A 16,384-nucleotide genomic window follows, 5' to 3' on the forward strand; every position below is an offset into this window, starting at 1 on the left:
TTGCAGAGCTCCAAACTTCAGAGCACGGACTATGCATAGATTTCTTTCAAATGAAATAACATAAGCTACACACAGAAAATTGGCCAGCAATGTTTTTTATTGTGCATTCAAGAGCAAAGAGAAACTACACACAAATATCAGTCTTACTTTTAAATGCCATTTGCAAAACTATATTTTACTAATTGTGGAAACCACACAATGTAGTTTAAAAGACATGTTATAGTATTCTTGGAGGAAATAAATCACTGTTCTCGGTAACCAGTCTTGTTCCCCTGATGTGCAGTAAGCAGCACAACAATGTATGACCGTTGTACCTGGTCTCCCTGACCACTGCAAATTATAGTAATTCTGTTGTACTCAATGAAATTCTAAATTAATGTTTAATGATGTTGGTTTGTTTGTGAGTTAGCTATAATGACAAGCAATAGGAACAAAATGAATTCTGAATTCTAATTTAGGGTCCATCTGCTCAGCTGAGAACCAGACAATTGGAAGGATTCTACAAAAATCTCTCGGAAATGATATTTAAAATGGAGAATGCTATTCCTCCACAGAGTATGGAAGGAGGATAAATACCCCACAGAATAACGTATTAGTCTATTAAATTTTACAGCTTGAAAAAATGCTCAAGAATATTACATATTTCTATCAAACGTTTTGGGGTGTTTTTTTTTTGTGGGTGGTTTTTTTTTAAAATCTCTTTCTGCCTTCTTATTCTAAGCAGTAGAAACATCAGAAATTCAGTAGAAAAATCAGAAATTAATATCTTTGTCAGCGACATGGACAGTGGGACTGAGAGCATCCTCAGCAAGTTTGCTGACAACATCAAGCTGTGTGGTGTGGTTGACATGCTGGAGGGAAGGGATGCCATTCAGAGGGACCTTGACAGGCTGGAGAGGTGGGCCTGCGTGAACCGCATGAAGTTCAACAAGGCCAAGTGCAAGGTCCTGCACGTGGGTCGGGGCAATCCCAAACACAGGTACAGGCTGGGCAGAGAGTGGCTTGAGAGCAGCCCTGAGGAGAAGGACTTGGGGGTACTGGTGGATGAGAAGCTCAACATGAGCCGGCAATGTGCGCTTGCAGCCCAGAAAGCCAACCGTATCCTGGGCTGCATCAAGAGAAGCGTGGCCAGCAGGTCGAGGGAGGGGATTCTGCCCCTTTACTCCGCTCTCGTGAGACCCCACCTGGAGTACTGCATCCAGCTCTGGAGCCCCCAACATAGGAAGCACATGGATGTGTTGGAGTGGGTCCAGAGGAGGGCCACGAAGATGATCCGAGGGCTGGAGTAGCTCTCCTACGAGGACAGATTGAGGGAATTGGGGCTGTTCAGCCTGGAGAAGAGAAGGCTCCGGGGTGACCTTATAGCAGCATTCCAGTACCTGAAGGGGGCCTACAGGAAGGATGGAGAGGGACTTTTCACAAGGGTGTGTAGTGATAGGACAAGGGCGAATGGCTGTAAACTAAAAAAGGGCAGATTTAGATTAGATATTAGAAAGAAATTCTTCACCATGAAACACTGGAACAGGTTGCCCAGAGAAGCTGTGGCTGCCCCCTCCCTGGAAGTGTTCAAGGCCAGGTCGGGTGGAGATCTGAGCAACCTGGTCTAGTGAAAGATGTCCCTGCTCATGGCAGGGGGGTTGTAACCAGATGATCTTTAAGGTCCCTTCCAACTCCTACCATTCTATGATTCTATTCTATGATTCTAGACTTAATGGCAATAAGACAGCTTATATTAGTTGAGGACATGCCCTCTTGGGAGAAAATGAGTTCTGGTAGCATCACCAGCTCAGTCTTGCAGTTTCCAGAACTGTTCATTACTCCAGTTCATCCAGATCCCAAATTCTGAACCATTAGAGAACAGCACTTCACACAATTGAACAAAGGAAGCAAATCTTGCTCAAAATAGAAAGTTATCAATCTCACTCCACCTACCACCAGTAATTGGAGCTGTTTCGGCAGCTGGTGACTGCTGTGCCCATATGCCACACCATCTCATTTTTCACTGGCAACAAATCTTACCAGAGTTTGAGGAGAGGTGATGCAGCGGCCACTCTGGTACACATGTAGAAGAATATCTATCTAGCTTTTATATCTGCATAAAATACACCACAGTAGTGTCCAGCAGCTTATAAGCAGGCCTAAAGTCTGCGGAGTATGTAAGGAAACTAAGGTTTATAAATTCTCCGGCTATTAGTAATATTATTCCTCTATAAGATGAGAGCCTGACTAGACACTTAGAGCAATTGTGTTAGAAGTGGGAATGAGAAAAGTCTACAACTACAGAAACTCATCCAAAAGCCAATTATGCTTAAAACTTTATTGATATTAAATAAACTTGTGAATGTTGAAAATGTTGATAATGTAAGTCCACATTCTGAATTCTTCATTCATGTCAATTAGACTAAGTAGTATTCATGCACCAAATTCTGTATGAGTGATGCAGTTAAATCCCCACTGATTCAAGTGTATAATCTCAGTCAGATGTGTCTTCTGCAGTCTCTTTAATTGAGAGACTTGTTCTAATTTTACATAAGAGCCAGGACAGATGATAATTTGGTAAGCTCAAGCTTCTTTAGCCTATATGGTCCAATAAATAAACCTATCTGCATCAAAAACTCATATCGCAAGGGACTTAAAAGACACTTAGTTGGCTAACTGTATTCATGCTCTTTAGAAGCATGAGAAATCCAGGAAAAGAGGGTGGAGTAAGCTGAAAAGAAGTTGTTAGTTGCTCAAGAATAGTTTATGCCAATTCAAAAGAAAAATTAGAATTATTTCCAAAAAAAAGGAGTATAAGTGAAAGTCGCAATCTGTGCTTAATCCATTTGTGTGGGATTTCATGTTGAGGAATGTATTGTTTACTTTTCAAGAGAAGCAGCCATCGTTACAGTAATCTCAGAAATGTATGAACTCTATTGAAACACATTTTAATAGCATGGCCCATAAATTACCACTCCAATTCACAGCATATTTCTGTACAGAGTCGCATTATGATGGGGCTTTCCTTCTTACCTTTTAAGATATCTTTCTCCTGCAAATAAGGCTGTGGGCACCATCTCCAAGATCCACCCTTGGGAAAGACCTTCTGTGCTTAGTCTTCTGCTCATTTATAGATGAGGTCTCACCTGCCACTGCAGTAACATCACCTTTCCTCATGGCGCTAAACAAAAAAAGGGTCAAGAAAATTCAAATTGTTCTCCCTTTCCCAGCTTACCAGAGCTTGCAAGAAAATATCATTGAGCCTGAGTCACAATAAACAAAAAGATGCAACATCACAGAGCTTTCACAGAGAAACAGAGCTGTATCACAGAGGGTACTCACTGAAACAGCTTCCAAAACTTTGTTGTTTTGCCAGCTGGTGAAAACCACAGTCCCAAGCTGACTATCTCAGTTCCCTTGGCAATGTTTGGTGAGAGACAGGCACTTCAGAAAAGAGCCCTCAAAGTGAGCAAGTTGAGCTTGGAACTGTGTAAGACTTGTCTGCAGCAAATGCCTTGGAGATGGATTTGCTTTTCTCCTGGAACTATAGTATGTACATACAACACTAACAGAATTCCAGCCAGTAAATCTACAACACCAGTATCTGCGCTGTGGTTTCCTGTGCTGATAGCTTCAGCATTGGTGTGCAGACAGAGCCAGCCCAGAGTTTGAGACAATGGTGTAGACGTACTCTTAAACACCTAACTCTGGGCTACAAGAAGCAGCGCTTCTTGAGAAGGACCCTACCCTGGGGTTTGACTGGACAATGGAATTCCCTCTCCTTTCACCCTCACCCACCACCAATGTGCAAGGCCAGAGTTCACCAACCTTTCTGATCGAGAGTGATTTGAATGCACATCTATCACTTGCGTGGCAGGTCAGAAAGGATGCAAGAATGAGGAAAGTAAAGGAAGGAAAATAGTTTATTGACTTTTCATGTTAAACCGACCCACTTCAAGGAAACATTCATTGGGCCAGGGCAGAGAAGAGAACACAATTTTCCCCCATTCCTAGAGACATGCCCAAACAGTTAGAGTGTTTTCCTCTGTTCTTTTTCATAAACACACACCTGTGACTCATAATAATTGTTAATTAAAATCAGATGTGGGTGATTCCACAGATCTCCAGAGGAAATGAACCAGCAAAAATATAGGTCCTATGTTTTTTTGATACAGCCGGATAATAGAGTGGGCCTTCCGGAGATCAAAAAAGTGTATTAGGAAACAGATGATCACTCTTGGATACATTTAAACCTCTCAATTGACTTTCTGATCTAGGCCAGAGCTTTCACATAAATATGGGAATAACTTAAGTTCCTGGGCCTTCACGGGGCTCAGATGAGCCCAGAAAAAAAAACCATTGCCACTTTTCTGGTACATATATCTCTTGCAATTTTGCTCACCTAAACTACATTCCTAAAGATGGAGAAATTGATCCAGTGTTGTTACATCTACTTTATATAGCATTTCTGCCAACTTCTAAATTATCACAGAAGATGAGATAGCTTTAGCTAAAGTATCTGAAGGGCCATCAGAAATCTAGCAAAACAGAGCATTTTACTTTCATTCTTAGGTTCACCTCCCATGCACCATAAGCACACTGAGACAAGATCCTCTGATCAATTGAACAAAGGTGATTTTCCATTAACAGAAACTGTGTTTTTTCCTCTCTTCTGAAGCCAAAGGAGCATTGTCTCCTCTCCTCAAGAAAGACTGTCATAAACGACACTGGTAATGGCCTAGCCTTCAGAGTATCTTACATTAAATATGCTAATATTACTGTTCATATTACTTTTATAATTTATTATATTTTTGCACTGCAGAAATTATTTTATTTTTCTATTGGCTTCTTATTTCCCATTTTCCGTAAGTGATGTATAGCTTCATATGTGCTATGCACATTCAACTAATGGAACAACAGGTGACTCATTCTTTTTCTATCATTAGACTAAAACTGATCAGACATTTCATGTCAGGAAAGGAGTTGATATGGTGCAATTTGCCAGCATCAATCCCTTGCCTTACTCAGAGTTTCTCATCATAGTCCCTTCCTCACGTTATACCAGGATGAGAGTGATAGCAGGTATAAGAGAAGGCAGACTTTGTCAGCTTTCTGCCACATAGGGAATATTTTTTCCCCAAAAACTCCTACTCCTAGGTGTTCTTGGTATTGTAAGCCTCCTTAGCAGAATGGCAAATGCAGTCTTTGGTTTTGGTACAGATTGGTTTCTGCAAGTTTTGACAAGATCATCAATAAATGTCAAAGCTAAGCACCTGCAATGTTCTGCACATTTTATACTCTCTGAAGATTTTGACTTCAGAAAATCTGACACCATTCTATGACCTGTACTCCTTATTTCCAGAGCAATAAAAAGAACCTTCTACTCGATTGCCATCCCTGCCACATGGAGTAAGTCTTGAGCAAAGGCTAGCAATTAGGTCTCTGATATGTCAATACAATATAGTAAATACAGATTAATGAGATTGACCTTAGTCAAGTTAAATAATTGATGCACTTTAAGATGGTTCTGACAAATATCGCATGCAATATTCAATGTTAATTTTAGTTGTACTACTGACTTTCATGAGATTGATTCTGCTAAACGTCTATGAGCAACAAAAAATGCAAACTGTCATTATTTAGATTAGTATACCAAGACTAAGCAACTTTAAGCATAAGATGAAGCATTCAGTATCACAATGCCTTCTGCTTGGTTCTGCAAAGTTTTTTTGAAGAATTAGACACAAAATAATCACACAAATCCTCACACTGTAATTTGCAATTAGAAGTGAAGTTCTACAGAAAAAGAAGCCTGCTTGATTTCCCCTCCCTATAATAACAAGAGGAAATGGTAAGTGTGTGTTCAGGAAGATCAAAAAATAAGTCTGCTGAGTTTGTTTAAGAGTCACAAATGTACTTCAACAACTATTTTACTTTCTGTTATTTTTATATTACAATACAAATAACTTGAAAAAAAGCTATGTTTGGAGACTTACTGAATAAACCACTGTAGAAAGTGCAGTTCAGCATCAAACAATTTTCATTACTCATACCTCTTGTATCCTCTTGAGCATTAGCCAGCACGTCCCTTTACTATTATTTACACAGAATTCTTTCAGAATGATACAGCACAATATCATCATGTTGTGTTATCCACTCATAGAGTTATTAAAAATTTTTACATTAGAGCATTTTTTAAAAAAGCAAGTTTTGGTCCCAGCCCTTTGCATGGAATTGTCCTCAAGCACGCTATCACTGACAAAACCCCATGATTTTGAAAGCTATTTTTTCAGCATTAGCGGAGTGCAGCCTAACAGTACCTTTACTGTAGTCTTGCATGAAAGTAATCACTTTTCTGTACTTTTCCTATGACAAATTTATTTTTCCTATATGCTTTTACTGGCTGGTGCAGTTGGCATGGCTTGACTGACAATGAGCCAGAAAGATGTGAGTGTAGGGGGAAACTCACAGTTCTCTCAGCTGTTGGCACAGTGGAGGGTAAGAGCACAGCAGAAGTGATGCATTCAAGCACAGACCTGTGAGTTAGTATTACCTGCCTGCCAGCTTGTGAACACTACTGGCCGTGCATGTCAATGCAGATTATTCACACCCTTGTAAACTAAGAGAAGGTGTTGGAAACTAATGGCATACAAAAATGTAGCAAAATGTTTAAAGTATTCATCAATTGTAGGAGCGAGTGAGCGCTATTATTTGATCCTAGGATTTTAAGAGGTGAAGTAGCTGATCTGCAAACTAAAACACACCCTGAGTCATGCTTACAACAAAAAGTTTTGTTCAGGATGTTAACAGCACATCTAACATTTTACTATGTATTGTTACCAGAATAGAATTATAGCCCTATTGGGACACCAGTCTCGTGTATTCTTATCATTTGGGAGACCATCTTTGAATCATGATGCTACAGTTGAGTCTTACAGACTAACTTCCATCTGCCTACTCTGAAGGTGCTATAATGCCAAAGGAAATACCTAAGTTGGTGGTACTGAATAGTAAATTCACATGACAACTCATCCTAAACCTCCAGAGTCCCAGTTCACTGCTTGCCGGGCATTAGCGATTTGAAGGCATCACTACCTACATTTTTCAGTTTTAAGCCAACATTCAAAGAAATCTTGTGAATTTTCATTCGTGCATATGAAGCAGAAATCATAAAATATTTCTGAACTAAACCGGTTCCTCTGCTTTCTGAACAAATCCTAGTTACACACTTGCCTTCAGAGAAGTAACTTAGAAAAACCTCAGGAGTAATGAAAACACACATTAAAGAATTATTCTCATACTTTGGAAAAAAAGAGGGGAAGTCCCATTGTCAGATGAAACAAAAAGTTGTTTTGAATCAGGGAAGTTGAGTAAGTATACACCTATGTTTTTTATGACCTAAGAAAGCCCAGGAAACATGATGATGACACAGGGCCACGTTACGGGAGATAGCACAAACATACAAGTAAGATAAACTAATTCTTCAGCCTAACAAATATCCATAAAGTCTCTTTTTACTTCAGCAGAGCTCAGCAAGCTATAAAATCCAGGAGAAAAAGGATACTGTAACCAGAAGAAGACACAATTCAAGAGGAATTAATCTCAGTAAATGCTAAAGTAGACAGGGACAGAAGACTACATACATTAAGATCAAAAGCACTTTCTTTCTGAAACCAGTGATGACAGAAACCAAGATGAATATGACACTATCTGACTAGCCTAGGTTTAGCTGTAAGCAGCACTGGCCAAAGACTGCATTTAATACAGTATATTTAAGATCCAGTAACGTATGTGGTTGAAGAGAAATGGCAGGGAGGAATATAAAGGGATCTTCTGCAAATACAGACAAGTAGATACCAAAGCTAGAAGTGGAAAAGCTTTAGAAACTACACTACTTATGATATTTTTGAGAAGTGGGAAATGACAAATTTGTTCTGTGGCAAGGAGTTTATTTTAATGGAACAGCAGTAAAAGAAATGACACAGTGGAAGCACTTTGTGTGGTCCTGTTCATATTTTCACTAGATGGACAGAGTGCTGATTCCATTGTAAGCTTTTATTAACAGCCAAATCCGACAAAATCTGATTTTAAGCTAAAATGTATACATATATAAATTGTTTATTATTTAAATTTCAAAACAAGCATAGCATTCAGACTAAGAACTAAGCTCTTGCCAATTTTATAGAACATAACACTGCGAAGGTTATATACCAGTCTAAACATTTTCTCAGTGTATTGTGATGAGAAAAGAGTTCAGGTCTTCCCTGCCCTCCTCCCCCTCCCCTTCTTAAACATATTCCTCCCTCAAAAGTTTGCTTTTTGGGGTTAGAGAAATGCAATGCTTAATTCTTAAATCACAATGTTTCTACTCTCAGTTGGTTTCAGATTCTAAGCAAATTTTGCCAACAGCCAAATGTTCAAGAACTTAAAACCACTGAGGAACATATGAATGGCAGCAACAAGTAGAACAACAAGGTTCATTTAGTTCAACCTGTCCCTGATAGGAGCCCCTGGGAAGTATCCACCAGGTCCTTAAATATTTTCAAGCACTTTCTAGTGCTTTGGAGGGTGCTCTGAACAGCATCGTCTCCACTTCCTTGTTTTTCCATCTTTGATACTTTGAACTTAACACCCCAACATTTGTTGTCCCTTGTAGTCACTTCATTTCTCCAAGCTTTTGTTTCCAAGCAAAACTTTTTTGGTCTTGCTAGGGCTTGACACCATCCTGTTCCTAAAAAGGAACGCATATAGACCAATTCCAGCAAGCAAATGTCTAGGGAAGGGTGTAAGAGGACAAGCATGTAGTGGTATTTCACCCAATACTATAGAAAGCTCCAACAATTTACGGCCTACATCTTTTGTATTTCATAATCTTCAATGGATTTTTCTCCCATAAATTTGTTCAGTCATGTTTAGAAACCATGCAAGCTTTAAATGTCTACAACCTGCTGCAGTCAGGAGCTACATAGCTTAAATAGAGCTTCAAGAACAATATTCTTTTATTTATTTTGAACTTCCCATCTGCTGACATAATTTGATATCCTCTCATTCTTGTACTGAAAAAAACCATTGGGGGGGAATAAAATCAATTCCTACTCCATGGTATTCAATATTTTTATAACTTCATTTGACAGCGCCCAGTTTTTAGCAGACTACTTTTTAACAGGCGTGTGAAATAAGAAATTACATTCAATGGAGAGATTGTCTTGACGTAGCACTCCCCTATCCCAAGTCACCCATCCAGATGGTAATAGGAGCTAACATGAAATAGATGGGGAAATACTTTCTATGCCTTAATTATCTTCCAGGGTGAACTGACTTTTTTTTTTTTTTGGCTATTTTCATTTTGATTGGAGTGCTTCAGGACCACCAGAGCACAAAAAGGCTCCATATGATCAGGTGTGTCTTTGTGAAGTACCTCCTTGCCTGCAGAAGAAGTTCAGAGTTTAGAAACTCCTAATAGCCCTAGCATGCAGTATTAAGTCTTGTATTTGAAGGCCAGATAAAGTATTTGAGGTTTGTACTTTGAGACAATAAAGATGGTTGGAAAATCTGTCAAGCAAAGAGAACCTTGCATGACAGAAGGTACTAACAGAAGATAACAGTTTTGAATAGATAGGGCAGGTCACAGCCATACACTGGGAATGAAGAAACATCAATTAACCCAAAAAGGCCTGCAGTAATGAAGGTAAGCCTGGGTTGAAAGACAGCTAAAAGCTGGGTGGGTGGGGGTAAGAAAGCAGAGAGAAAAGTTTACTAATGGAAGAGCTTGAAAAACAAGAGTGTGAATATGTCTGGCTCACAGAAGTAGTTCAGGAGAACTGGGCAGGAGGAGTGTCTTTGCTTCTTTTATTACCATGCAGACTGCATGCTAGGGAAGCAGATTCACAGAATGGTGCTACAGATGGTGGTAGGTTAAAACTGTCTAAGAGAGCTGGTTCTGTGACAGTGCTACTCTAGCACAAATCCCTGGTGTAAGCTATAAACAAGTATAAAAGAACAGAGATATTTCCGGTACAAATGCCCCTAACAGACTATACCTATATAGAAAGCTACTTCAACTATTCTGGGGGAGCAAATTAACTATTTTTAAAATTCCTTGACTCTATAAACCCCAAACAAAAATAGCTCTTCTACTGTACTGAAGCTTAGCTAGTTACTATAGAGAACGAATTTTAAACCAAATGGGAAGGTCCACACAAAGTGACAAAGCATATTGCCCAGAAGACAGGATTTGGTGAAACATGAAATATTACCCAGGGTTAATTCCCTCACAAACCTCTTCAGAGTCCTCAAAACTTAGACAAATTGCAACTCTTTTAGCTGAAATTTCCCATACCAGCTGTCTGCCTCAGGCTGAATTTATTTTGGAAAACTCCAGCCAAAACTATTCAGCCATTTCAGAGAAATACTCTCACAACCTTTTATTTGGAAACTTTTAGCACTCTAGTGCTTTACAGTAGAGTTTCTGAAATTAGACAGGAAAGGAGAGAAAAGATATACCTGTAACCATTTATGAAAGTCTGCCTAATTTGGGCCAAGCTTAAAAGTGTGCACACCCTACAGAACAATACCTCAACATGATCTGGTGTGAAGCTAGATGGCAAAATCAACCTTTTGCTTTAATAGCAGCTTCCAGGTATTGTATCCTTGGGCTGGGTTGACTATTACAACCAAAAGTTTAAAAAAAAAAAAAAAAAAAAAAAAAGCGTCTCTCCCCTGTGCTCTCAAATACTCTCATCATGGAATGGTTTGGAAGGGACCTTAAAGATCATCTGGTTCCAACCCCCCTGCCATGAGCAGGGACATCTTTCACTAGACCAGGTTGCTCAAAGGCCCATCTAACCTGGCCTTGAACACTTCCAGGGAGGGGGCAGCCACAGCTTCTCTGGGCAACCTGTTCCAGTGCCTCACCACCCTCATGGTGAAGAATTTCTTTCTTGTATCTAATCCAAATCTGCCCTCTTCCAGTTTAAAGCCATTACCCCTTGTCCTATCACTGCAGGCCCTTGCAAAACATCCCTCTCCATCCTTCCTATAGGCTCCCTTTCAGTACTGGAAGGCTGCAATAAGGTCTCCCCACAACCTTCTCTTCTCCAGGCTGAACAACCCCAACTCCCTCAGCCTTTCCTCATAGGAGAGGTGCTCCAGCCCTCCAATCATTTTTGTGGCCTTCTTCTGGACCCACTCCAACAGCTCCATGTCATTCCTGTGCTGAAGGCTCCAGAGCTGGATGCAGCACTCCAGGTGAGGTCTTGCCAGAGCACAGCACCTGCTGGCCACGCTTCTTCTGGTGCAGCCCAGGATACAGTTGGCTTTCTGGGCTGTGACTGCACACTGCCGGGGTATGTTGAGCTTCTGGTGAAGCAGCATCCTTCTCCTCAGAGCTGCTCTCAATCCAGTCTCCACTCAGCCTGTATTTGTGCTTGGGATTGCCCCAACCCATGTGCGGGACCCTGCACTTGGCCTTGTTGAACTTAATGAGATTCACACAGGAGCACCTCTCAAGGTCCCCCTGGATGGCATCCCTTTCCTCCAGCATGTCAGCTGCACCACACAATTTGGTGTCATCGGCAAACTTGCTGAGGGTACACTCAATCCCACTGTCCATGTTGCCAACAAAGATGTTAAACAGCACTTGTCCCAATACTGACCCCTGATGAACACCACTCATCACTGGTCTTCACTTGGACATTGAGCCGTTGACTGCAACTCTTGAGTGCGACCATCCAGCCAACTCCTTATCCACCGAGTGGTCCATCCATCAAATCCATGTCTCTCCAATTTAGAGACAAGGATGTCATGTAGGACAGTGTCAAATGCTTTGCACAAATCCAGTTAGATTACATCAGTTGCTCTTCCCTTATCCACCAATGCAGTAATCCCACCGTAAAAGGTCACCAAATTTGCCCAGCAAAATTTGCCCTTAGTGAAGCCATGTTGTCTGTCACCAGTCACCTCATTATTTTCTATGTGTTTTGCCAGGCACAGAGGCGAGACTGACTGGCCTATAGTTCCCCGGATCTTCCTTTTTTCCCCTTTTTAAAAGTGGGGGTTATGTTTCCCCTTTTCCAGTCACTGGGAACTTTGCCAGACTGACACAGCTTCTCAGATATGATGGATAGTGGCTTAGAAACTTCATCTGCCAGTTCCCTCAGGACCTGCAGATACACCTCATCAGGACCCATGGACTTGTGCACCTTCAGGTTCCCTACATGGTCTCAAACCTGATCTGCTCCTACAGTGGGTGGTTCTTCATTCTCCCAGTCCTTGCCTGTTCCTCCTGTGACTTAGGCGGTGTTGCTGGAGCACTTGTGCATGAAGATTGCGGCAAAAAAATTCCTTGAGGAGCTCAGCCTTCTCCATATCCCAGGTAACCAGGTGTGGTGGTGCAGCCACCCCTCACACCTGGAAATCCCAGAACCCGCCAACATTGTATTCTTGCTTGCACTGCAAGAATAGCTAGCTGATGTGCATTGAATCAGGATGACTTGGCACTTTTCTTGTCTTTGTACAAGAGCAGTGACTTGGGCCGATCAGGCGCTCCCTGACAGCACCTGAATCTCCTGATGCCTGGAGTCGCACCTGCCTGGAACTGTACATTCTGGGTAGTACTGGAAGTGTATAATTGCTGTCTGCATCATGTGGATTGTGACCAGGATGGAAAATTATGACTAAAGTCAATCATCTTGAGACCCTATAAACAGTGGTACCAAGGAAGACCCCTTGAGCTCTTTTGGTCTGCAGCAGGCTGCACCCAGTAACTCCCTCTGAGTGGCGCGCCTCTCGGAGTAACTCGCAAACTACCTGGGCTGATCTCCTTGAGACTCAACCTTCGCCCGTTGAGAAATTATTTGAAGTGAGTATTTCACTGAACTCGAGGGGAATTTTTATGATTGCCTCTGTACGTGTGCATCGATTCAAAGCATAATATCCTATTATTGTGATTGTATGAGTAAATTCTTTCTAATCACTCTGTAAATGCTAAATTAACCCGTGACTGATAGCTGCTAAATTCCTGTGATTCTCTTTCTCTCTTTAAACTGTGAACACACCCTGAATTGCTGCTAAACATATTTCTTAGACATAAACTATTGTGGTCTAAAGCCAGCTCTGGATCCAGCCTCACCTAGGCTCCTCTCTGAGAAGGAGTTTAGAAAGGAAGGGGTCCAGCCTGAACCTGGTGACTCAATGGGAGGGTGTCGCTTACCCCTTACACTTTTCTTTTACTCTGTATAAATCATTTTCCACTCAAAATCTCCTTCGATTTTGTGTTCCATTCATTTGGTAAGTAATAGAGTGAACCTTGCCAACTAACTTTGTAAGATCACATTTTCTAAATTTTCAGTAAAATATTTTCTTGCAAAAACCTTTGAGGGATCATTTAAGTGACCTAACCACTCATTCGCGACACCAGGTCTCCCGTTTCCCTCCAGAAAGGGGCCACATTTTCCCTAGTCTTCCTTTTATCACTGATGTACCTACAGAAGCTCTTCTTGTTGCCCTTGACGTCCCTGGCCAGATTTAATTCTATCAGGGATTTAGATTTCTTAACCTGATCCCTGGCTGCTCGGGCAATTTCTCTGTATTCTTCCCAGGCTACCTGTCCTTGCTTCCACCCTCTGTAGGCTTCCTTTTTGTGCTTGACTTTGTCCAGGAGCTCCTTTTTTTAACATGCAGGCCTCCTGGCGTTTTTGCCCGACTTCTTTGTTGGAATGCATCACTCCTGAACTTGGAGGTGATCCTTGAGTATTACCCAGCTCTCTTGGGCCCCTCTTCCCTCCAAGGCTTTGTCCCATGGTACTCTACCAAGCAGATCCCTGAAGAGGCCAAAGTCTGCTCTCCTGAAGTTCAGGGTAGTAAGCTTGCTGTGCACCCTCTTCGCTCCTCTAAGGATCTTAAACTCCACCATTTCCTGGTCACTGCAGGCAAGGCTGCCCCTGAGCTTCACATTCCCCACCAGCTCCTCCTTGCTGGTGCAAACAAGGTCCAGCACAGCACCTCTCCTCATGGGCTCCTCTGTCACTTGGAGAAGGAAGTTATCATCAACGCAGTCCAGGAACCTCCTGGATTATTTATGCCCTGCTGTGTTGTCCCGCCAACAGATATCGGGGTGGTTGAAGTCCCCCATGAGGGCCAGGGCTTGCAAACATGAGGCTGCTCCTATCTGCATAGAGGGCCTCGTCCACTCAGTCTTCCTGGTCGGGTGGCCTGTAGCAGACCCCCACTGTCACCAGTCCCTGCCCTTACCTGCCTGTACCATCTTGCCAATTCAGCAGGACAGGAAGAGAGCTGAAGCAGAATATGTACTACGCAATATGGGGAGGAAGTACATGGTATTAGTCGGGACTAGCTGGGAAAGGAAAAAAAATATCTCCAGGTTTTGGGGGGGAGGGGGTGGGGGGGAGAAGAGAATGGGAAGATTAGGGTATTTGGGGTGAAGACTGAGGAAACGGGTATTGGGTGAGAAAAATTAGGACTGAACAGGATACAAAATGCTACAATAGTGAACCAGGGAAAGGGACAGAGACAAATGAGATCTCTGGGGAAGACGAATAGAAGTAAGGGGACAACTAAAGGCTAAGATGTGAAAGCACTGAGACTCGGAGGTGTCCGAGTGGGGACTGGGGGAGGACTTCTGAAGACTGGGGAGGAAACAAGCACTGCAAATAGGTGAAGCAGCGCCCAGAGATGACAACTTCTAGTGCAAGAAATTCCGGGCTGCCACCAGAAGCCAGAGAAATGGACTAAATGAATGCAAACTTTTGTTCCCAGTATAAGTGAATCACATTGGTTTTAATTCAAAGATGATTTTTTTTTTCTTTTTTACACAGGCCAACTCTTCAGTGGAACAGAATGGATGATGCAAGCAAAGCTCTGCCTTCAGCAACATCTGATAACACTAAGTACTTTCAAAAAACTGAACCAGGGGTTTCAGAGTAAATCCTCCAATATACAGACAATTAGTGATCACCTATGAAAATATTCAAGTGACTTTGCTAGAATCATTGTGCGAGAAGCTAAAGATGGAGTCCAACTTTCCAGAACAGCAATCCGTTTCAATCAAAAAACCATGTCCTCCCTTTCTGCAAGACTTCACCTCATTCACTCTACGCTTTTCAAATTTGCAGATGAGCCAGAGGTAATAAGACTCCTTTCACTATGCTATTTTGGTTCATTCCTAAAACAAGGTGGGAAAAAAAGAATACATAATTATAGAAAGACTGCATCATAATTTATGGGAACAAGAGGATTGTACAACCAATGTAGATAATCCTACCTTTTTTTACAACAAAGACAAACCTAATTGTCATTGCAACCTTTGCAAGATACTTGTCTCAATCTTTTTTTCATTTAATATGCAAGACCTGACTCTCTCCTTGCTTATACTGTTCCATTGGTTTAATGAGGTTGCCCTTGCTTTACGTTAACACACGAGCACAATTAATTCTATATCTGGAAGAAATGAAAACTACAGTATCTGGATGAAAGCAGTCTAAACAGATATTTGACGGGAATGATATACTCAGAAAATAGTATTTCTGAGAGATCCAGGCATGGCACAGACACTTTGTTGGTAAATACCAAAGCCAAATCATGTACCGTTTTTTCAGGTATGCCCAGACAAACCATCTGTTTTTAGAAGTACCACTACTTGATAACAAGCCTTCATAAAAATCAGAAACACAGAAAAGAAAAATCAGACAGGGAAGAATCAATAGCAAATTGCTACTGGAAGTAGAAAAGGGAGGTTAGGGAAGATGACAAAAACTAATAGAAAAAATTATTTCTGGACTACTGACATAATTGCTATATTGTGGGATTTTTTTAAAAAAATTGAATAAAAGTATGAAAATAGAGTAGCACTGGGTATGTAGGATACAGCAAGAGCATGTGCCATATGTGCTTCCACTGAGGTTTACATATTTACATACTAGGAAGATGTAGAATAACTTGAGACTTCATTGAGAAGCAACACAAAACAAAGACTCTACCCTCATTTTTCAATATGTTGAAGGACAGAAAATCAAATATAACGAAGGTATACATAACTCATATTGAAAGATTAGCTAGCTCTGCCAGAAAATTAACAATAGCCTATAAGCATTTCCACACACTAAGATTTTGGTTTAAATCTTTACCCCTTTAAACTACTGATCACATTGGTGGTTTTATGATGGAAAATGGACCATTAGAAAGTAGTGTAATCCTCCACTGTCACCTGCCAAATAATGGGAAATAATATCTGCAACGGACAGAACATATAAAGCATAATGTTTGAAATATTTAAGTCTAGTCTTAATTAAAAGCAGGAGAATAAGCTTTAATACTGAATACAAGCTATCACAAGATCCTGTCCTAGCAGTAGGTTTTATATTAAACGTGACATTGGTTTTAAAGATAA

The 16,384-nt window shown here is 41.2% G+C and overlaps 1 protein-coding gene across 11 annotated transcripts in view; it reads right to left on the minus strand.

Annotated features, from left to right (window-relative positions):
* ANAPC10 (anaphase promoting complex subunit 10) overlaps window positions 1-16,384 on the minus strand; it is a 190,828-nt gene that overhangs the window by 125,282 nt on the left and 49,162 nt on the right. For 3 of the 11 annotated variants that reach the window (XR_012764018.1, XR_012764016.1, XR_012764015.1), the window contains one exon: window positions 3,013-3,160. The exons of 7 other annotated variants lie outside the window; for them this stretch is intronic. Coding sequence is in view for 1 of the 4 variants with exons in the window: in XM_075421066.1 (XP_075277181.1) it covers window positions 1,417-1,460 (44 nt within the window). In the remaining 3 variants the exon portion in view is untranslated. Of the gene's footprint in view, window positions 1-1,407; window positions 1,461-3,012; window positions 3,161-16,384 lie in introns of those variants that run through there. One more of the 11 variants, XM_075421066.1, reaches the window with a different exon arrangement.

Source organism: Opisthocomus hoazin, chromosome 5 (genome assembly GCF_030867145.1).
Source record: "Opisthocomus hoazin isolate bOpiHoa1 chromosome 5, bOpiHoa1.hap1, whole genome shotgun sequence".
Classification (NCBI taxonomy): Eukaryota; Metazoa; Chordata; class Aves; order Opisthocomiformes; family Opisthocomidae; genus Opisthocomus; species Opisthocomus hoazin.